Source organism: Teleopsis dalmanni, chromosome 1 (assembly GCF_002237135.1).
Source record: "Teleopsis dalmanni isolate 2A chromosome 1, ASM223713v2, whole genome shotgun sequence".
NCBI classification, from domain to species: Eukaryota; Metazoa; Arthropoda; class Insecta; order Diptera; family Diopsidae; genus Teleopsis; species Teleopsis dalmanni.
Window position 1 is genome coordinate 170,515,990 of NC_051846.1, and position 24,757 is coordinate 170,540,746.

Here is a 24,757-nt window from a genome sequence, read left to right on the forward strand (position 1 = left end):
TTTTAAGGTTTTCTTCTTAATAAAAGTATAATGCTCATCATAAAAAATATAGTTTTTACCCGTTACCGGCTTTTATTGCAATATTGGTCAATAATGTCCTGCATCAATTATTATATTTTTGAATGATAGCTTGGCCATTTTAAGCTCAATTTAGCGCAAAAATCCCTTTACAGAAAGCTAAATTCATTACTTTGTAAGCTGACAGTTTAATTTTTTGTCTCAGACATTAATAAAAATTAAAATGAATATTAAAAACTTCTTAGCTTTTTATTGATCTTCACAATTTGATACAACGATCTGAAGATTACTTATAGAGTTTCTTTTATAAAAATGTGCATAAGAAATTTCAAATATATTATTAATAAATTTATATATATAAATATATATAAGTAACATTAAAGCTTACTCTCAATAATATAAAATTTATTAAAATTGTCACTGAACTTTGAGCTCAGTTGAAGTTAGGCTTACATCGCGTAAAGCAATAAATAAAATATTATTAGAGAGATTAAGGTTTTTTATTAAATTATCACTTATACTATAAACATATATAAACTTTGTGTTGTATAATATAAAACATTTCCAAATTTTATTGCTTAAAATACCTACGCCCATAAAAATCTTCCCTTTCTAATTCTAATTTGCATTTTAATTTGTTTTAAATTATCAAGTGAACCTAGACCAATGTACTCTGCAAACAAGCAGTTCATTCGCCCCTTAGTCACTTATACATACCCCATATGATCCGAGGTAATACCGGTTCAAACAAAACTATTGCGTATTCTTAAAAGCAACTTCTCCGTGACTGTGTCGACTACAGATGCAAGCGCAATGATCATCACCACTTTGTCAAGTTCTTCTCTCCACCGCTAAAAAACATGACTCTAATGAAAAGACTCGAGAACATCTACTGTCCCTGGTGCGCAGCTACCTAACCTGTCGGCATAATCTCCCATTCGACATTCTGCGCACCAAAGAACTTACTTTTGAGTTTCTCCAAGGTCTATTCCACATGTCTTCCCAATCCCTTGCTTCCCCACGCCCTTCCGCTGTATAATCGTAGTTATTGTAAACCGTCTCTGGGTACTACCCATCATCTCCCAACAGTAAACGCTCACTGCGTTCTCATTCATAGGTTATATAAATTTCTTACTACAAATACTAAGCTCCTTTTACCTTTTCTTTCTGCTTACTGCAATGAGGTTGATTGCACAACCATCCCTAAGATGCAGTTTTAGTAGTACCGCATTTTGTCTATAATAAGGTATTAACTATTTTTTTTTAGGAGTTGCTGTGAAGTTTTGTATTAACATATTTTAACAAAAAAACATTTTTCTATACAAAGTTGTTCATTAAAATATTTTCCGAATTCAAATAAAAAACAACATATTGAATAATAAAATATGAATGAATCTCATTAGAAAAAAATATAATATCATACATAAACGGATTAAACAAATGAACTGAAAATTCCGACATTATCAAAAGCTCTTGAAAATTAATAATCTGTAGATACATTAGTATGTGTGATCATTTCAAATGACCTTTACACTTTTCTCTATAGTATATATGGTATGTTAAATATTGAATAATGTAACTGTAAAAGTTATAATGACTTTAATCCATTATTAACTGAGAAAAACACCATAAATCAAGCATTAAGTATGTGAATTTTAACACTTTTTCTAGTTAATTATGAGGAAGAGAAATGAAACCTACAAAAACACACAAGACATTTTAGAATAATAAACATGATAATTAAACAAGAACTAAAGCAAATTATGAAAAAAACTACAGGAGATGTGAAAATTTATTTAAATAAATTTGAATGTAATGAATTTGTAAGTATTGTGTGCAGAAGAAAAAAATCTTCCAGTGACCTATAAATATTTGATCATTTCTATTACAAATTTTTTTTGTCTATCGTTTTTTGTCTACTTTATTTCCGTCAGATACGTAGAATGCATAAGCGTTTAACTGCCAAATAAAATTATAACCTCTAGATTTTTATTTGTAGGTATATACAAACTGTGATTGTTTTTGTGAAGAAAACATTGTATGAAATAGTTTAACTGAGCTCAGTTTAGTTGCTTAGAAACTCATTAATCATTGTATGCTTAAGGGGGGTCATTTTCCAGTTATTAACATACTTGAGCTTAAGATTTTCATGTTAATTTTTGTTAAATAAAAAGCTTAACCCACGCCTCTTAGTAATCACAGAACCGACAATTATTTTTCGGAATGTTTTCTTTTGACTTTGTTTATGTTTTCTGAATGGAAGGGAAAAGCCAAATTAACACCCGACATATTGACCCAATTCTTTTCCGTAAAAATAATAATAACAAAGCCAAGGTGTGAACGAGTTGTGCGTACAAGTCAAATATGTACTCATCAACTTGCTATTATAACAAAGATCGTTAGTCTTCCCATCACTAGAAACATCATCATCATTATCATCATTGGCATGATTATGATATAATAACATTAACCTTAACTCGAAATATGAACTCATTTTATATGCAATTATGAGACGTTTAATTTCCAAAATAAATTTTTTGACAGGCTAATGTCTCACAAAATGTGAGAAGTGTGCAACTTTTTGTTCTTAAGTGCATGCGACGTAAACACTTACACGCTAAAAAGAAACGAAAGGGTCCAAAATTGGAAGATGTAAAACCCATTTTAAGTGTCAAAAATTTTATAACCATAAAACTGTTAAAAAGTAAAATTTTATTATAAATAAAAAATAAAACTACAAAAGTGAAAATACATTAAAAAAAAAATTATTTCATTTTAATTTTAATACTTTTTAAAAGTGCTTTGGATTTGATTTTAAAATTTATTATGTATAGTATAAGAATATATTGATATAGAGAAATTGTTAGATATATATATTGACATAAAGAAATGATTAGATATGAAGAAGTTTTAAGATATAGAGAACAGATTAACTTACACAACTTTTGTTGTTCTCTAGCTAGATATATACAGGGTAAGACGATTAAAGTCTTACCAATTAGATACAAGTACATATTTGGCTGGAAAATCACAATCAGCTATTGTTCGTGAGCTCAAACACCTCAAAGTGAATGAAATGTTTGTGTATCGTACCATAAATCGTTATAATAATACAGGTATCGCCGCCAACGCTATGGTGTACCGAAAACAGCAACATCATTACCTCAAATGGTACAGAAAGTGAAGAATCAACTTAAAAGAAATCCACGTCGTATTGGTAAACAAATGGCTAAAGAACTGAAATTGTTCCAGCAAAGCATCCGAGGCATATTCAAAAATGATTTTAAGGTAAACCCCTACAAGTTCCAAAAGGGACAAGATCTTATTGCAAAGCAACAAAAAATCAGTTTCGAAAACAAATGAGTTGTTACGCTTGCACGAACGTGCCGACTCTCCAAACATTGTATTCTCTGGTGCGAAAAATTTCACTTTAAACTTCGTTCCTAAACTCTCAAAATGATCAAAGATTTGAGACTACGAATGTCTACCTGAATTATTTTTCCGTCTCATATAATTGTATGGGCATTGGGCATCTGTGACAGTCGATGGGCTCACTTCAATCATTTTCATCTAGCCTGGTGTCAAAGTCAATGCGATTTATTATCGGAAAAATTTTTTGGAAGTTACTTTACAGCCATGGTCACGAAAACATTTCTGCCGTAGACCATGGACTTTCCAACAAGATATGATATCGTCTCATAAAGCTCGTGTGACACAAAAATGGTTAAAAGGTCATATTCCATACCTCCTTTCATCTACATATTGACTTTCGAATTCGCCAGATGCAGATAAGGTGGATTATTTCATCTGGGATATTTTGGAGATGAATAAAATAAATACCAGTAAGAATGCATTGAAGAAAGCCATTTTTCAGGAAAATTATATTCTAGAATTATGCAACTCATTTGTTAATCGTTTGAAGGTGAAGGGATTCTGAAATTTTGATTTGTAATTCAAATCAATGAAAAATAATTTTACACAGAAAAAAATATGGTGGCTTGAATAAGTAATACTTCAATCATCTAACTCTGTACATACCAAATAATTGGTAGCTCACCTCAACTATTATTGCTCCAGAAGAAGCATTTATTACAATTTCTTGCTTCAATCCATTAATTATCGAAAGTAGATAATTAAACGTATGAATGGACGACACCACATGTCTCATAGGAGCGACCTACTCCCATTAACTCGACCCCAATACATAACGCAGTAATATACTGCGTTATGTATGCTACCTTCAAACGATTTCATCTTTTTTCTACCAAATCCGTTTCTATGTAAAATATATATCTTATATAAACCATTCTCTATCAAATGTTATCAGAATTTTTCAGGTTCCATTTTGTTACGTTTTAACGGCGATTTGAACGATTTGAAGAGTTAATTTTCACTTAACTAGCTAAACTTTTATTAACTTTCAGCTAAATCCACTTTTAACAATTGATTATCATAAAGTACCTTCATCTTAAAAAGTTCAACTTTCTTTAATTTGCCATTATATTTCACTCTCAATACCAATGTCAATAAAAAAAAATGACTAATGAAGTGATTTTTTAACAGTCAACCAAAAAATTTAAATTAGCAAAAATCGTTGTCTAACTTATGAATTTGTTTAGCTAAATTTACAGGTTTGAATTAGAATATAATGCATATAACTTATATACTCAGACATATAAACTGATTGTGAGCGATAGTCTTATAGGCACAGCGTGCTATAGTCAATCAAATTCATCTATTTATCAACATATTCCACCTAAATTCTTTTATGGAAAATGTACGAAGTTTCAATCAATCAGATTAAAACTCAGAAGCTTAGTTCGCATAATAAGAGATAGATAAATATAGAGATGTTAACAAAGCCGTGTCTAAAGAAGCGCATCTCTTAACAGCAGAACTATTCAGTTAACAGTAATTTTATATATTGTAATAAAAAAATAAAGTGAAATTGTCCAACCATTTGAAATCTCTATTTGTTCTTTTAAATCTACTCCATCATCTTCAAATTATTCCCCCTTTCAATGCAATACACTTATGTCCAATCCTGGAAGCAATTGTTTACCAATTCGGTTTTGATTTCCTGAATTATATACCGAATCGGTGTACCCGAAACGGTCTCTTGAACAAGTCTGGACCAATCTAAATGGATTGTTAAGAATATCAAACATATTTACAGACTAAATATGGCATTTAATCACAACAGTTTGTTAAAACTAAAAAATATGAGTTCAACTAAAAATATTTTAAAAAGCCTTTAGCATTTCACATTAACTAGTAGCTTCGTCTTTGTCAACAATGTAAGAGATGCAAACAATGCAAAGGCTTAATAGTTCACTAATACTATACCACCCAAGCGTTGCAACTTCCATCCATATTCTCTTCATCCATGTTAGTTTGCAGTAGCACTTACAACAAAAAAATCAATCAATTGTTGTGGTTCGACATATTTGCAGCAACACAAAATATCATCAAATTAGACATGAAACGAAACCAACTCGTGACTGAAGTACAAATTGTACATGAAAACAAATCTTGGCAAGTTTACCAAAATTAAGTTTAGTAAATCTACATGTCTTCAAGCCCAAATGGAAGATCTACGTATACGAGAAGTCATGCAATGAAAAGCGTGCAAAAGTGATAAACCTCAAAAGCATAAAAACAACAAAATTTGTTGGTTGCAACTGAAAAATAAAACAAATCATCAACTTTAACCGAAAATGGTGTGATTGACCTAACACAATTCGAAATCTGGCAGATTAAAATCTTTAATTTCCAATATTAACTATGTCCAATATTCCGAAGATGTAAACACTTGTGGTTACCAATTTTTAGTTCACCAAAACCGAAACATCAATAAATAAAATTAACAATTAAAGAAGAAGGATCGTTACTTTAGCTAATATCTTTTATTATTCCATTTAATTTAACAGATGATCATTTCCATCTGTTGTAATAAAATTTAAAATTATGTTGTACAATAGAAGCACTTCAATTTATTGGAAATCAGTTCGTAGCTCAAATCCAACTGACCCAGATATTACACTTAAGCTCAGTTTACTTCTTGTTAATTACTTTCTGCTTCAAATCAATTTTACGAATTGTTGCAAAGAGAAGTCTGTCTTTCGGCATTAATACATCTTCAAGCGTACATGTTGTCTTATGTATACATTTCATAATATAATGGACGGATATTAAGCTGAAGACTCACAGTGGCGTTCAAAAGTAAAAAAAGTTATTATTCTACAATATAACTAGTACACTGCATATTAAAACAAACAAATATATTAGTTTCAGAATAGATAACATATAATATGGATTTATTTGTTTTTTAAAAATTGGAAATATATATTGTAGTTAGGTTCTAAAACAATTTTCAATCCATTCAATTTGCTACATAGTAACGACGCATGCCCTATCTGAAGGACTCTTCACAATGCGACTCTTCCACAATATTGTTTTTACTTATATCACTTAAATCAAAAATAATAAATTGATAAAGATGAGTTGTTTTATTAACAATACTTATTTTTTTTACACACTTCTTCTTTGATCGTACATTTTTCTTAATTAAAAAAAAAATCAAATCCACATAAATTGATTGACCTTATATCCATCAATTAATATTGTCTTTCTATATTTATTAGAAATTTCCTTTGATAACAACAGTCTTTTTCGATAAGCTATCTACACAAACCATAACACGCTGAAAAAGGATGGCTAAACCCATTGTATTACGTATTGCTTCCCCACTGGCTCCCAGTCACTACTGGTTGTTTGCAGACATCAAAATGAAGAAACTCCAAGAAGAAAATTTGAGCTTAAATGAAAAAGTCCTAACTGATACTGTAATATATTTGAAGAGCAAAAACAAATAATTCTGTATCAAATAGTTAGACATACGTTGGAGTGATGGTATCGCTCTTAATAGAAATTAGGTTGACGAGTAAAATAGAATATTTAAAATAAATTTTTTTTCGTAGTTAAATAGACCACAAACTTATTAAGTAATGATGTAAGGCGAAACACGGATATTTGCTCCCAGACATAGAATATTCATAAATATATTGTATTCAACTTTAACTAACTATGGTAGATCTTTTAATAGTTCTCACTTAGGTTAAGTAAGGTTATACCAGCGATTACTATATTAATATAGATTAATAAAGACAAAATATTAATAATAGAACAATGCAATAAATTAAACAGCTTCATATATCATTCATTGATTTTAAAAAAACTTCAACTCCCTTGACAGTAGATTTATACGGGCAACGCTAAGAAGCATAGCCTGAAAAAATAATAAATCTAATTCGCGCTGAACACCATAACGCCAGTGCACGGGTTCTACACAACGGGAACGTTACATCACCCTCACTGATATTAAACAAGGGTGCCTTGCACTGTTAAATTTTACAAACAGTTTTGATGCTGTTCACAAAAGCAGCGTATGAAAAAGAGGGGCATAATTTGGAAACTTACCCAACACCCCTTGAAAACTGAGATCTGCACTACGCTGACAACATAGTGTGCATCTCTTCGAAAAGAGAACACCTATAAGTAAAAATCAACAACTTTGTAAAAATCGCGGCTAATGATGGACTACGTGTTAATGTTTCTGAAACCAAAACATGCATCGTTAAGAGTACATCAACAACTCCTTTCACAATTGAGAGTAAATTCATCGAATACGTTGATGAGTTTTTCTGTTTGGGTAGCTGCGTTAATACACATGGAGGTGCAGCAAGAGATTTGGATAGCAGTATATCAAAAGCCAGAATGGTCTTCAGTAAACTTGGTAGCGTATGGAATTCAAATAAAATATCTCCTTTTCAAAAGCCGTGCGATGAAATATGCCAAGCAACACTTCAATGGAACTCCAAAGTCAACAGACACAGAGGAAAACCAGGTTATACGTGTTAAAGAACCATAACAAATGAAACCGGTAAATTTTTAAAAGAATTAAGTCACATTGCTTGGGATAGGAATAGTTGGAGATTCAAGTCTATGCTTCTGATGAAGTACGGTTCATAATAAATATAAGGAGCAAAATATGAATATTCTTCTGGGCATTGTAAATTATAATTTTACTATCGATATTCGGCCAAGAGATTAACTTTGTACTATTGTACACGTCACCTCGCTAGAAAGAAGACCAGACTATAATATTTTTATTTTATCAACCGTGGTGATTCGAAGGTTTCTGCTGCAGATACTTTTAAGTCCCTTAGATATTTTATTTTGGTAGACCTATGTTATGAATAAATAATTCACATTAACTTTTTAAAGTGCTTTATTTAATGAAACTCATCATATTGAAAATTAATATTTCCTATTACAATACTACTTTTGTCTTACTAATGTTAAATGTTAAGCTGTTTCTCTTTCAACTTTTTCGACTTTTTCAACTTTTTCAATTGTTTACTCTTTCACCTTTCAATCGAAATTTTACTTTTGTATTTTTACTATAATTTCAACTCAAATATTTTTGATAGATTTGACCTTCAGTACTGGCTTTTATGATTGCAATGTCCGCCAATTTTGCAGAACTCTTACGTACTTAAATGACTATAAAGCATCTATTATTACTGCTGAGTTAATGGTTGAGCACTTGGGTGTTTTGGCATTTCAAAGTCATCGTTGAACACCTAAACGTGCTCTTAAATTTCATGAGCGTTCTGACCAAAAGTTCTCGTGCACGAAAATTCAATTAAGCTTCACATGATGCGAACAGATTTGAATGCAGCGCTCATGTGTAAACGCAAAATTAAGTGAAAAGAACTCTGAAATACTCATCGTAGAACTAAAAATAGAGAACAGTGAAGTTGAAATGGAACAGGAAATCGTGTTTAATGGGATTTAATTCGATGGTACTATGTTGAAGGCATAAACAGACGATTATACACATTTCGAGATATAAACAATTTAGTTTGAAAAGATACCGCTGCTTCCTTGAGGCATTTCTTAATTTCAAATAAATTTTTTCTATTTAGCAATATTTTTTTCTCCTCCACTGTATGCATAAATTAAAACTGACTTTATTAAATTTAAAGATTAAGAAAAAAAATGAGTTCTGAAAAGTTTCACTTTAATGCATTGCAGTCACTTAACTTCAACTTCAACTAAAAACATTCTTATATAAAAGCCCGGCGTTGTGCATTTTCTATTTTCATTCTGCTAAGTATGCAACCTGAGCAATCAAGCGAAAATGTGCCGTTATTTGCTGAAATAGATTGCGGTGGTGTGATCTAGCATAGTTGCATGATGATGTGACTAAAGTATATTGAAGTTGCATACAACGATTGCTTTAAATAGTTGAAGTATTTACAACAAAGATATTTTATAGCATGAAAGTGTTGCTAACAATAATCAGCATTGACAAGAGCAAAGCCAACAACAAAACAACAACAATAGCAACAGGCAGCAGTTGCCATTTCAATGACAACCACAACAACATATGTGGCAACAGCATATTTTCCTTCTAATCGAAAACGCATCATCATCTGTTGCTGCTGTTGTTGCTGAAAACTTGTGAACTTGTTTTTGCCACATTGCTGACTGCTGAAAACGATACGTGCTGAAGATGCACATTCAAGCCAGATGAGTGTCAACAATTTTACATATACGTCTCTGCTGCACTTTTCGTTATACAAAATGAGGGTAATTTTGCTCAGATACACTTTTGCGTTCCATTTAATAATCTTCAATTAAAAATACATGCTCTATAATGAGAAAATAAATAAATTACGAGTATTAGAAAGTCGAGATGCTGGGATGTATCTTATATTTCACTTTTCACATTTCCGCAAATTGCAGTAAAATAATGTGTTTATTGACATCGGAATAAAAACCAAAAAAAAAAAACCAAAACAAAAAATATATAGATATTTTAATAGAAGTTGATAATGTGTGCAGTATTATGGACATAGAAAGTAAATATATATAATTAAAATAAAATTTGTTTATATAAATAATATTATATGACATTATTAATTATATTATAATCTTACGAAGATGACATATTCACCCAATCAATGTTTTGCTAGAATTCACTTTGAAGCATTAACTAAAATTAGAGGCCCGATGATCTACTGGTAGAAGAGTATGAGATGAGAGAGAGAGAGAGACGAACTGAAATTAATAGTCTAAGGAAATGACGAAGTATGGTACAGCAGAGCTATAATTAATGTATACAATAGTCCCCACTATAACGCTGTACCCTCATAACGCGTTTTCATATTATGCGATTTCAATCCCCCGTATAACGCCCGTGTTATATTCCCCCATATAACGCGGGGATGTGTACAGTTTATAATTAGCTTCGCGCACCTTTGCACGTGTGTGTACGAGGTATACGGGAATGCTCCTATAACGCGGAACTAACCTACCGTTTTATAGGGGAGATTACTGTAGTAGCGGACCTGCACTATTTAAATTTATCACGCAGTTCACTCGGAACTTTCTATTTAAAGGTTACGTTCAACTTGTCTTTTTTGTAGAACTTCATAATAAAATAAGAATCCCGACTTTCGGTTTAAAGGTTATAAACATAACAAGTTCCATATCTTATGTCTAATGATCATTAATTGATCATTAATAATTAAAAATCTTATGAACAAAAACTAAATCTTCAAAAACTAGGTTAATAGTGAAATAAACAAATAGTTGGAAGAAATATAAATGAAATCCTTTATAAACAAACCAAATATGGCAACATTACTTAAATTTTTTTTTATGAAATTTTTATCGTCACTTGAAAAGCAATCTCTTCAGTGAAAATTTGCAGTTGAAATATTTAAAATATAAAAATATAAAAAAATTTTTTATGTTCTTTGACTCTGATGAATCTCATCATTTATGACACCCTTTCATGATTTGACTATACCCAGCGGTGATAAAGTCATTTCCAATTATTAAGATTTATGTTAAAAGTTTTTTGTCATTAAAAATCCATATTTCATAATAATAAATATTTATTTAGCTTTCACTACTTTAAATTAATTTGACCCATATTAGTTTTCATAAGAAAATTGCAAAATACTTAAAGTTCTTTACAACAAATATTTAAAATTATCACTTTAGCTATTTTATGATAGACAATAATAGTACAGTAGCGCTGTCTTGCAAATCGTAAATGAAATATAAATAATACTTGAAAAATGTCTCTACAAATTGTTAAATACTTTAAAGCATTTAAGTGTGATTTTCCCCCCGTAATTTCTATTTATAGGCAATTCTTAGAAGAATATCTTTAGAAAACTTGTAGGCTATTAAATTACAAACTGCACTTTGCATTCAGCAATCGCAAAAACTTCACATGTCAACTATTTGGCGTTTTTGTGATTGCACATCACTGCCGTTGCTGCTCATATGATGTGGCATGTTGCACGTTTGCTCTACCATAAATGCATGCAACATAACAAGTTTATAATTACATTAATGTTGCTGGCATGCTTAAGGAATTTTAATGCTTCTAACTTGTGATTATGATGAATGCAAAGATTTTTCGATTTATATTTTATATTTTATTATATTTTGTTGTAAATTCTTCAATTCACATTATTTCTTGTTACTTAGCCTATTTGTCTCTCATAGAAGTAATTACTGATATTGCCAAAAGGCATTAATATTTAGTATAATTTGTTCGATGTTGGTCAGTACGATTAGAAATATCAATCAAATTTTAAGAAATTATCTTTTTGAATAAAAGTTCAAATACTATTTTAATTATAGTACATATTGTTATTAATTGTTCCTTTAACATTGATGAATGATACAAGATATTAATATATTAATGATATTGTACTAACCAATAACATTTCAGGTTGCATACATATTTGTATCTATTAATTTTTCTTAATGAATACGTGAAAATGCATGATATTAAATGTATCCGTCCTTTTGAATACAGTTTTGAAAAAAAATTTTAATTGCATTTAATTGATATTTCATTTCATTTAAATACATTAATATATTGGCTTTATTATTTATGACCTACTACCATTTTTCAGGTAGCTTCATTACTTGCTCGAGGTAACACTTCTGTGGTTTGTCGGCGAAAAATTTGGACAAATGATTATTCAACAGCTCTTCGGCCAACCAATTTCCCACCAATAAGAGAGATTTGAAAGGACTAAAACAAATACTACGTCAATGCAAGAAATGGGCTCTATGGTGGACCGGTTCAAACTCTGAATCAAGTTAAACTTGTTTCGAGTTATGAAAGATGTAATAGGCTTGGCATTATCATGATGGTAGACAATTCTATTTCTGTTAGCCAATCTCATCATTTTTATTTTATAAAACACTGTAGACTCAATCGCACATGAAGAATATAGGTGCGGTTAAAAATGATTTCTGTCGACTCTGTCATGAGGAGAAAGAAACATCAGAACATATTCTATGGAACTGCTCAACAGCGGCAAGATGCAGACTTACCTACCTTGGAAGCAGGGTCTTGGTACTAAATTCAGTGGATAAATTTAACCCCATAGTAATTACGAGGTTTCTAAATAGTCTAGAAGTATTTTAGTTGAGCATTTAGGCGCACAATAGATCTTTTAGGTCGACATGCATTCATAGCATATTTTTTCAGAATAAGAATATTGATATCAGAATAAGCTTCTTGAAGGTAGTTAAAGGAGATGCACAAACATATGCTGAAACTAGGTCTCCTGTGTTCCACTACTTTCAGCACGTGTTCGCTTAATCTGTATATTGTCTGTGTGCAAGTAGCTCTTCTTTCTGCAGCTGGGTAATAGTAGATGAAGGCACTCAAAAAATGCATAAAATTCCGGGCAATTCGTACAGTTAGATCAAGTCCAGGAATCTTATTAACAAGGACGACAATACTAATGGACTAATTGAAGTTATTTCAAATGACTGGGAAGTCGAAGCCGTCACAGAAAAACTGAGCAGTTTTTTCAACACCTTTTTTATAAGTTATAGTAGCCTAGACAAAAACGAAACAAAAACATAGCCTTTTAGTGATTGCCTAGTATTATTTAACATTAATATTATTATTTTCTAGAAAAATAATTTATTGCCGGTGAGTTCATTTTATCACTAATCATTTATCATTTTATTATATCTGTTAAGTTACATAAATTGAGTTCAGTGGATCTAGTTTAGCTAGTATGTTATATTTCACAAGAAACATTACCAAATATTATAATATTACCAAATATAAGAAGCCAAAGAGTACTTGCTCATCAGCTAAGCTTTCAACTGTCCATTTAAAATAACTACCTACCTAATAGACTTACAAGTAAATATTGCTCTACTATTTGAATTTACTCTTATTATCACAACAGAATTTTGTGCTCAAACATAACTTGCTACGTTGTTCTGGTATTTATTTTGCTCTGTTTTTTACTAGTCAAATGCTGTGAGTTTTGAAACGTTCACTACGTTGTCCAGAATTTCTGTTTCTTATTTTTTATAGAATGCATTTATCGCTGTCAAACTTTTTGGAAAACTAAACTTAATAATTTAATAATTTTTCCATAAGTTAATTAACTACAGGTTCGGCTTAAATTTTAAATAAATTCGTTTATTTTAATGAATAATAAATTATTTTATTTTATGACAGCCGAAATATTAAATATGTTATTCAATTTGAATACAATTTACTGATTAACTTAAGTAATTACTTTGTGAGTTGACTTTGTGAATTAGTTGATGTTAAGTACCTTCTCTTATGATTTCTAACAAACATTAGTAAATTGATTATTATTCTAAGGATCAAACCATATAAAATCTATTAAAACAATAAACATTGCTTAATGAATAGATAGTTTTTTATATATTTATTTCAGATATTCAAAAATATATCTCTTAATGTAAAGATTATTTTAGGTTAGATTAGGTTATACCGGTGATCCCTAGTGGATCCACTTAGGCCTATTGGCCCATTGTGATACTGTATATATATAAATTATTTTAGTCAGAAGAATATTATTATTGCCTCAATCAATTTTATAATGTTTATTGTGTTGGTAATTTAGCAAATTATTAGTATAATTTTTTTGTCAGTATTCATCAAATTTGTTTTAAATTGCAACTGAATTACGTGTTCAGTCATTTGAGTTTGTCTTAAAAGACAGCTAAATTAGTGCAAATAATTAAATTAGTCACACTTCACATTCACAACTTAACTTCATTTCGGTTAGTGGACAGCAACTTGATGCTTACCCAGCTACAAATTAGATTTATGGAAAGCGCATATATGTATGTTGTAACTATACATGTATCTGGTATCTGCAGATACCAAAGCTGTGAATGTCTGTTAAAATATAGAATCCCTTGTACTGAATGCGTTTACTTTTTACCGCATATTAATTAAAATCCACTTAAGTGCCTTCGCAGTACTATTCCATTTGGCATTCCACAATAAAACGTTGATGAAATACCCTAAGGCATGACCAGTGACAACATAATCAATTTTTAAATGCTTGTCCATCATTGGTGCAAGAAATGATTCAGCGTATCCTGCAGAGACTCGTGCTAACTTTTTTAATTTCATTTTTAACAATTTTGCTTGTATTTCGCTTAAATTATAGTTTCTCCTATTTCTTTCTTGACTGATCATGCACTTAGTACGCATTCTAATCATTGGCGTATTTTTGCCTCTTTGCAATTTAGCCAAGTCAATTAAGTTTTGGTCAAAGGATTAAATTAGTTGGTTAACCATGAAATTGCTTACACTTAACCTTCACTTCGCAATTGGTGCAATTTCTGCTTTCAATTTTCGGTTAAAGCTTAATAAAAAGTTTGACATACTTCCACATGAGGTATCTGGCTCGTGGCTGACATTTCCTGATAGTTTCACTTTCTCCAAATAATTTCGACTCAAATGCATTTAGAATAACTAAGAGATATATGTATGAAAGCATTCAGAGGTACAGTTTCACATTTTTATCACTTTTCTGAGATTATTAACGTTTAAAAAAATGGAACATTAGTTATTATTTTGTGCTGAATAAATAATTAAATTTAAATTATCATAAAAATTTAATACTCTTTATATATCGTTGTATAATTTATTATTCATAATTGTTGATTTTAGCACACCCATTTAATTTATTTAAGAACTTAACAAAGGCATTTGTAAAATAATAAGATATTGCTATCATATAAAAATTATTGTGTTCAAAAATTATGATCATGAAAGTAAAAAAGATTATTTAGTATGTGTAAGGAAAATAGGAAGATTTCCAATTGAAATTCTCGAAATCACAATTGGTAAGTAGAAAGATTTCTAATTGAATGTTCAAGTGATAATTCTATTAAAGGCATCAATAAAATAAAACTAATAATTATTTTTACTATGAAACAATAATTATCATTATGGAGCTATAATGATAGTAATTAAGTTCATTCTTTAACGCATCCCAAAAAAAAATTGAAAATTTTAGTGCATTACCTGTCTCATTTAAACCCAAATATTCAAAATGATATTTCTCAGATATATTCTAAAAAAGATACTGTATACTGAACTCTATATAGAATTAAATAGACAAAATGTTTTTGTTTTCTTTTTTTGACAATGTAATAATGTTGAGCAGCTTTAGTCACATATATAATATGTAAATATGTCAAGGATTTAGAAAAGTTAACCACAGTCATCATTATCTTAATATGTCTAAATTCTTTAGAAAGTAGCATGATTAGACACCGATCACTGCAGTTCATTTTAGTAAGATCCAAAGAGAATAAACGATATATATCCATATTCAGATTTAATTGTGACAGACTCCGTTTCAAATTTTGACCGTTGAAGTAATATTGAAGTTCTTTCAATCCAGAATAACTTGAAAGTCGTGATTCAGTTATAAAATTTGTGCAAAATCAAACCAATTATAATTTTTTCTTCTCTTTATTAATGTTACTTAATACTATGTAACGACACTTTTGGTGACGTTCAAAAATTTTTAGTTTTTGCTGGGGTATCCTCAGCCGTCGTCCAGAGTCGTGACAATATATTTATAATTTTGCCGAGACGTTGGTTTTAGAAGGAAACAGAACGTGATTTATATGTATAAATTATATATATATAACTTTATTTATTTCATAAAACTTATGATTAACAAAGTTTAATTAAAATTCATTGGAAACATTTCTAATAATAAAATAAAAAAATTATGTTGATGCCAAAATTTCCCACTTCTCCATATACTCCTTGTTAAAAGAATCTTAGCAAAACCCGTGTGACTTCTTAAGCCCCTCTGCTGTTGTAAAAAAATAAACAAAACGTTTCCTCCGTGCTGTAAAAACTATTTGACCGAATAAGCCAGGTTAAAAAATATACATATAAGACAGGAAAGGAATTTTACACTACGTTTGACTCAAAGAACCAGATTTGTGGCACAATGTGCCAGATGACCAATAGGCCAGTGTACTTGTTTCAGGAAAAGTAAAATTTCAAGTTTTGGTAAAATTTACCAGAAGGCCCAATGAGCCAGAGTACTTGCTCTTTCACTTGTCGCAAACCAAGTCCCCGATTATATAAAATGTGCCTCCTTTTATATTGAGCATACCGAAGCTTTTTGGTGTAGCGTACCGGTATTCTTTGCTGTACTTGACTTCGCCGTGAAGTTGAACTTTGTGTTCTACTGTTTTCTCACTTCTTCTGCTTCGCCGTGATTTTTTTAGTACTTTTACTACGCGCCGTGTTTATTTATTTCGTGTGTTATTCCTCTTTAGTTTATATTTTATTATTAAAAAATAAAGTGTATTAATAATACAAAACTAGGTATTAAATATACATATATATTTTGTGAATTTAATATTATCTAAATGTGGAAAGAAAAGAAGTAAATTAGTAAATAGAAAAAACTAGCGTTGATGTGCTTAGTTGCTGCCGAAGTTTGTTTTGTTTACGTGTATAAAAAATAAAATTGTACAAACATGAATGTTAAATTGTTTTGTGTATTATTTTATTTATATATATTTCAAATAGATATTTGTTCAATAATTAAACGTGTTTTCTGTAATAAGTGTTCAGTGTTGTTGTGTTTAGAATTTCTTTACAAATTTTGTTTTCATTCATAAAATTTGTAACAAACAAATTAAATTTTTCGTATATTTTAGATTCTGCACATGTATCGATGCCCGCGGCACGTTGGCTTCGAGGATCACAGGTAATGTCCATGATATGTTGAATAACATTTTAATTCAATTTTATGGTTTTTTCCAGCTAAGCCTACTTCAGTTATTTTCACGTGAGTTAATAAATATATTATGTGTAGTGGTGGCGGTTTATTTAACACACAGACTGTGTTTTTCTCTGCTTCTTGTTTTATGTAGCACAGAAATTTACTTTGTAAATTTGTGTCGTTACATTTCCCTCCTTCTTCAGAACAGAAATTAAACTAAAACTTTATTTTAATGATACGTTGATGACCCCTCTTCGGCTAATTTGCACTTGATATTTCTAATCTTCCATTTATCCCTTATTTTCCATATGATACATGCTAATACTTGTGTTACTAATATTCCTTTTAGAACGAGGCTCGATTTCTCTTTCTAATCTTTGGACACTTGAAAATTTTGTAATACTCATCTTGGTTGCTGACCTGAGGATGGTCATCCTTTCGTTTAAATGTACCTAGACGTTGTACGAAAATCTCTGGCTTGTTTCCTTTTGTGCTTGGTTTAATGACGTTCAATTTCTCTTGTGGTGACCATGGTTCTTGTTGACTGTCATGCTTGATTGTACCCTTTGCTTGAGTTCCCTGGCTTGGTAGTTCCGTGTTAAGTTTACTATCTGAAACATTGATAACTAATGGACCTAATGAATTCGTAAGTTGTACATGACGATTATCCGATACTGGCTGTATTATAGTAGAATTCCTCTGTAGCGATGTAGTTGATGACGAAGATGATGGTTGACCAGATTGGTGATTATCTCTTGGTGGTGCTCCTCGTGGTGACTGTGGTTGATTAACCGAAGATGGCGGCTGCGGCTCAAGTTCTTTTGGTTGTAACGATGATTTGAAATTACCTTGCGAATGACTCTGTGACGTTTGCGATGATGATTTAAAATTACTTTGTGAATGCCCCTGTGGCCTTTGCGATGATGATTTAAAATTACCTTGTGAATGACCCTGTGGCCTTTGCGATGATGATTTAAAATTACCTTGTGAATGACCCTGTGACGTTTGCGATGATGATTTAAAATTACCTTGTGAATGCCCCTGTGGCTTTTGTGATGATGATTTAAAATTACCTTGTGAATGCCCCTGTGGCGTTTGCGATGATGATTCTGAACTTGTAGAAGTTGGTAGTACTGGATGATTGACATGTGATGACTCCGGTACTATCATTAAACGTTGTGGCAGTGCTGGACGTGATGATAAGTCATGCTCTTCGAGTTGATGCTTTTGCTCTCGTGGTTGCGTATTCTGATTGTAGTTAACTAGCGATTGTTGTGCATATGCTTGTTGATAACATACTTCTGGACTTTCCCTATGAGACGTTGAAATCTGTGGAGGGGTTACGATGCATTTATGAATTGCCTCCTTTTGTGGTTTTCCCTGTAGTGGTACTGAGTGTGGTTGTGCGTCTAGCACCTGTGGACTTTCTTCGACGGGTTGTGGTTCTTTTCGCGTTACATCCTGTTGTGGTTGGACTTTCGGACTTTCTTTGATGAGTTTCGAACAATGTAGAGGTTGTGGTTCCTGCATATTTACTTGCGATGTTACTGAGAGTTGAGCTAGATTACTTTGCCGTTGCATGCTTGGTATCATGGTTGACTTGGATAATAATGGTGTCGTTGCCGTTTTAATGGTGTTTATTCGTATTGTTGTTTGCTTAACTTTGAAACTACTCTGTTGTTGGTAACTTTTCTTGTTTTGTGGTCCATGTGGCTCCAGATTCACACTGTAATCAACGTGCTGCCCTGTTCTTGTAGTTGGCATACATTTCGTGGTATTTGGTAATGACGTCGCTTCTGAGTGTTTACTTATCAGGCGATGACTGATCGCTTCCTGTACCTGACTTCGACTTGTTTTAACTCGCTCTGTACGAAGTTCTGCTAATCTTTCGTAATAATCATATGGAAGAAAAAATTCTAAAAAGTCTGCCTTGAAGCTTGACCAAAGGGTCCAACGTTTATTGTTATTACGGTACCACATTGCTGCCCAATCTTTAAGGAGTATGGTCATCATCCTTGGGACTATATTTAAGTCGATGTCATAGATTTCTGATAGCTCTTCTATTCTTTCCACGAAGTCTAATGGATTTCCTTTGCCGTTATAACGTACTGACCAGTCAGCTATTTGGTCCAGGCTTTCAATATACGAAGGCATTGTATATTAATTCCTCTCGTGACTTTGATCAAGACCTTCTCTTGTGATGATGCACTGCTCTGTTTGTCGAACGAACTCTTTCACTGTTCCTGTTTTAAAGATTCGCAATTCTAAGCCGTGGCTTCCGATTTCCCTGTACCCGTGTTCTAATGACTTTCCTCGTTAACCGTTTGTCCACTGTTCTCCATGTTCCTATCGTGTTCTTTTTTTTCTAAAACAACGTCCCTGTTCAACGTTCGTTCTTGTCTAAAACAACGTCCCTGTTTAACGTTCGTTCTTTTCTAAAACAACGTCCCTGTTCAACGTTCGTTCTTTTCTAAAACCAGGTCCCTGTTCAACGTTCGTTCTTTTCCAAAACCACGTCCCTGCTCGGGCGCCAATTGTAACGACACTTTTGGTGACGTTCAAAAATTTTTAGTTTTTGCTGGGGTATCCTCAGCCGTCGTCCAGAGTCGTGACAATATATTTATAATTTTGCCGAGACGTTGGTTTTAGAAGAAAACAGAACGTGATTTATATGTATAAATTATATATAAAACTTTATTTATTTCATAAAACTTATGATTAACAAAGTTTAATTAAAATTCATTGGAAACATTTCTAATAATAAATAAAAAAAAATTATGTTGATGCCAAAATTTCCCACTTCTCCATATACTCCTTGTTAAAAGAATCTTAGCAAAACCCGTGTGACTTCTTAAGCCCCTCTGCTGTTGTAAAAAAAATAAACAAAACGTTTCCTCCGTGCTGTAAAAACTATTTGACCGAATAGGCCAGGTTAAAAAATATACATATAAGACAGGAAAGGAATTTTACACTATGTTTGACTCAAAGAACCAGATTTGTGGCACAATGTGCCAGATGACCAATAGGCCAGTGTACTTGTTTCAGGAAAAGTAAAATTTCAAGTTTGGTAAAATTTACCAGAAGGCCCAATGAGCCAGAGTACTTGCTCTTTCACTTGTCGCAAACCAAGTCCCCGATTATATAAAATGTGCCTCCTTTTATATTGAGCATACCGAAGCTTTTTGGTGTAGCGTACCGGTATTCTTTGCTGTACTTGACTTCGCCGTGAAGTTGAACTTTGTGTTCTACTGTTTTCTCACTTCTTCTGCTTCGCCGTGATTTTTTTAGTACTTTTACTACGCGCCGTGTTTATTTATTTCGTGTGTTATTCCTCTTTAGTTTATATTTTATTATTAAAAAATAAAGTGTATTAATAATACAAAACTAGGTATTAAATATACATATATATTTTGTGAATTTAATATTATCTAAATGTGGAAAGAAAAGAAGTAAATTAGTAAATAGAAAAAACTAGCGTTGATGTGCTTAGTTGCTGCCGAAGTTTGTTTTGTTTACGTGTATAAAAAATAAAATTGTACAAACATGAATGTTAAATTGTTTTGTGTATTATTTTATTTATATATATTTCAAATAGATATTTGTTCAATAATTAAACGTGTTTTCTGTAATAAGTGTTCAGTGTTGTTGTGTTTAGAATTTCTTTACAAATTTTGTTTTCATTCATAAAATTTGTAACAAACAAATTAAATTTTTCGTATATTTTAGATTCTGCACATGTATCGATGCCCGCGGCACGTTGGCTTCGAGGATCACAGGTAATGTCCATGATATGTTGAATAACATTTTAATTCAATTTTATGGTTTTTTCCAGCTAAGCCTACTTCAGTTATTTTCACGTGAGTTAATAAATATATTATGTGTAGTGGTGGCGGTTTATTTAACACACAGACTGTGTTTTTCTCTGCTTCTTGTTTTATGTAGCACAGAAATTTACTTTGTAAATTTGTGTCGTTACAACTAAATCACTAGTTTATACTTTTAACTAGTGGATATATAAAATATGTACTAAGAAGTGATTTTTTTTTAAACGAAAACCTCTATAATGATATTACGAGTATTACTTTCAATTTTTTTAATAGTACCGAAAGAAAAATTATCTCCAATATAACATACACTACATAGACATGAAAAAATAAAAACATTAAAATGTGTACTAATTGCTATAAAAAAAATCTGAGGCAGTGGTACTTTTTAGTCATCATCGTTGCGCAGTTCTTTAAAAACAATGTTGACGTAATATAGTTCTAGCGCTTCGTGGACTTTGTCATATTCTAACGCCATGTTGTTGTTCATGATAGATCATGATAAAAATCGTAGGGACTGGCATAGAACGTTGTATTTACTACCCTTCGCAATACATCATACTGAAACGTTGAATAGTGATTCGGTGCATTTGTTGATCACCACAATTATATACACTACATTCATATGGTTCTAATTATTTATTTTAGCAATTTATTATAGATTGGCAATTAAGACTTAAAACTAATAAAATAACTAATTTTAATGTATATTTGATCAAGTTCTAGTTTTCTTTTTCACAACGTGGACCATACATCGTCTTTTTGCTTCAAGCATAATACCAAGATAATTTACCATGTCAAATTTGCCTATGAGAAAAATTATTTTCGGTCGATAAAGTATCATCTTTTTACTATTTTATCAGTCACAAAGTTCACCTCTACAACAAAATAGGTGATCAAACTTAAATAAAAAACAAACAATAAAAGAGAATCAATTCTCTGATTTTCCAGTTTTTAAACCGATAATCACTTGAACCGCTATAGTCCAGAAAACTTAACCAAGTTAACTAATATATAAAGAAAATTGACCTAGGAACAACAGAAGAATACAGACAAAATCTATCCCATCGTATTTATATAATTTAAAGGGTCTCTCGTCTTTAATGATAAACAGTCTAATAAGCTGTCAAAGAAACACCTTCCTAAAAATCTATTTCTTATTAAAGCTAACACCATTCAAATGGCATTCAAAGTGAAAGTGTTGACTGATTTTTTTTTCTTGCAGTTTTCCACAACTTCTGCAGTTACGATTATGAGGGATACACATCCCTCAATGACCAGAAAGAACTGCAGTATATCTCGTAGTATTCACACGATCTTGTCTTCTTGTAGACGGGTCATGTTATCCAGTGTCTTCTGAGCAGTCTGGCGAGCTAAAGAAAGTAAAGGTAAGCACTTCTGTTAGGGTAAGGTAACATAATCCGGTACCGCTAGGGACGCATCTAGGGAATCAGTCTTTGGAGTTATATGCATTTATTTTGTAAACTCTTTCAGTTCGAAGGTATTCAACTTTTCAAGTTTCATTGCTTTTCATTTTTAATTTTTAGAGTAGATTTATTAAGTTTGTTATTAAGCATCGTTTAAAATACTTAATATTAAACACTTTTATATAGACATACCAATATGTATGTAATTCATAAAATAAAAACTTTTTATTATATAAGTTGTATCTCTCTATAATTCTAGTCAATAAAGAATGATGAATTGAAATAAATATTACATGATTTCAATTATATACACATAGTAGTTATTAAGTAATTGATTGATTGATAATAGGAAGAGAATCACGCTTTTCCAACGAGTTAGTGCTAATTTCATAGCAATTTACTTTTTATTTTTAAGTGAAAAAATAAAAGAGTGTTTACAAGTGCCTAATTCATGTTAAATTACTGCCTTGGTTATTCTTCAGACTAAATATATTCATTAAATGAATTAATTATTAAGAATTGATTTGTTATCCTTTCGATCAACTGGTCTTATATCAAAGTTATTTTTTTTTTTTTGCTTTTTTTTAATAGTATGGTTTATATAAATAAAATTTTCTCAATGTGTTAATATAAAAAAATCGATTAATTTCCATCGATTTCATAGATGAATGTTTTAGTATAATAATTTGAAAATCTCTGATCAGTAAATTACCACTTCCTTTACACTGCAAAATCAGCTCTAAGCAGATTAAATAATTTTATATCAATTGTGGCTTCCATATATGCACTACTTCTCAACTCCTCAACTTCTCAATTCCTCAATTTCAAAGCATCAATAAAAAATATCTTTAAGTAGTTCACACTTGGCGCATATTGCATGGACTGTACTACGTGTAGCTACTACACTGCTGAAGCTTAGTCGTAAAAATGATTTATTTATGCAAGTTCATCCTTCATCCAGTAACACGATCAACTCCATCTACACAGGAAGAAAAACAAATTGTGGTGATTGTTGTTGAGCTGCTTTAATACGTTGCACCAATAAATGAATGCATCTGAGAATCTTTTAAGCCTAAAGTGGCTAATAACATAATTTCACTGAAGTGGTTAAAAAATATACATAATAAGTGAGATATAAAAAACAGAGCGGTGAACATATAACTAGTAAGTTACTGCTAAAACTGATTTAAAATAGATTTGAAAGCGGTAGGCAGATTTCCGAAGCAAATATAAACACATTTCAACAAAGTCTATGGAAAATATTTTATTTGTTATGTATAAAATCTTTCTTTAGAATCTGTTGAACTTACACAACTGGTAAGGATATGCTTTTCCCGTAAAAAGTGTTAGTAAAACTTCTTTAATATTAAGTATAAAAAAATATTTGTAATTATTTCGAAAAATCGTAGCCATACTTGAGAAGCGTAAGTAGTTAATCATATACAATACAACAAAATACATCATTTTAGGTACTAGACTTTTTTAAAAACATTACTCAATTTAAAATTAATTTCAGATTGCAAATATTTTTTATGAATAATATATGCCGGATAGAAGCTAATATGCTTGCAAAAAGAGCCACGAGCATGTGCAGGGTTGACCATATTAGGTGAACCCATCTGGCAACACTGTAACTTTGACAAGAAAAGTGAAAATGACGTGTTTAAAACGACAATCTCACGACATTATTGCACATCTGTAGAAAGCCCTGAAATTGTTCAGCTGCACATTCGAAAGAGCTTCTCGAAATTGAAAACTCAACGCGAGTGAAGAAAAAAATAGTGATAAATGCAACGCCAAAGAACACGGTAAGACGTTTGAACGAAAGATATTTGTCTTTTGCTATTATCTCTAATCCTAATTGACCAAATGAAAACCGAACAAAATCAACCAATAAAAATATCACGGCCATCAAAGTCAGAGTTAAACGTTCGCCGTAAATGTCAGGTTCACGTTGTTATGCGCACTGACAACCCCAACCTATTTTTTGATTTTTTTCTGATTTCAGCAAAATCACGCACCATCTCATGCAACTCTTGCTATAATCGATTTATGAAGCCATTGTTCCCCAGTCGCTTGATATCAGAAAACAATGACTTTAACTGCCGTGGATGGCAGTACATTAGATTTGATACTGTCAAACTTTTTCTAACGCAACCTTGCATGAATTATTGCATGAATGACGCTTAATTGCTAACAACAACTTGAATACAAATAGGTAATGTTCTTATAGACCATACGTCATACACAGTTTTGAAATATAACCTTTGCATCAGACCTGCTCAATTACCGGCGTCACCTAGCCCCAGAGAACTTACTCTGAAAATAGACACTT

The 24,757-nt window shown here is 31.3% G+C and overlaps 1 protein-coding gene across 1 annotated transcript; it reads right to left on the bottom strand.

The window, feature by feature from the left end:
• Positions 1-14,341: 14,341 nt before the first annotated feature.
• On the bottom strand, positions 14,342-19,325 carry LOC119666702 (transcriptional regulator DEF1-like). Its single transcript, XM_038075984.1, has 3 exons — positions 18,347-19,325; positions 17,592-17,989; positions 14,342-14,524 (listed from the first exon to the last, which is right to left on the bottom strand). Exons 1-3 carry the CDS (start codon positions 19,323-19,325, stop codon positions 14,342-14,344), a joined length of 1,560 nt encoding a protein of 519 aa, XP_037931912.1.
• Positions 19,326-24,757: the final 5,432 nt, after the last annotated feature.

Bases quoted from the DNA above. Each gene is read 5' to 3' on its own strand.
- LOC119666702 (XM_038075984.1), bottom strand. From the start codon at position 19,325: ATGCCTTCGTATATTGAAAGCCTGGACCAAATAGCTGACTGGTCAGTA. The intron at 17,990-18,346 runs GTTTAATGATAG...TACAACCAAAAG, and splicing joins ACGTCCAGCACTGCCACAAC to AACTTGAGCCGCAGCCGCCA. The intron at 14,525-17,591 runs GTCAGCAACCAA...AAATTAAAAAAG, and splicing joins GAAAGGATGACCATCCTCAG to TTAGCACGAGTCTCTGCAGG.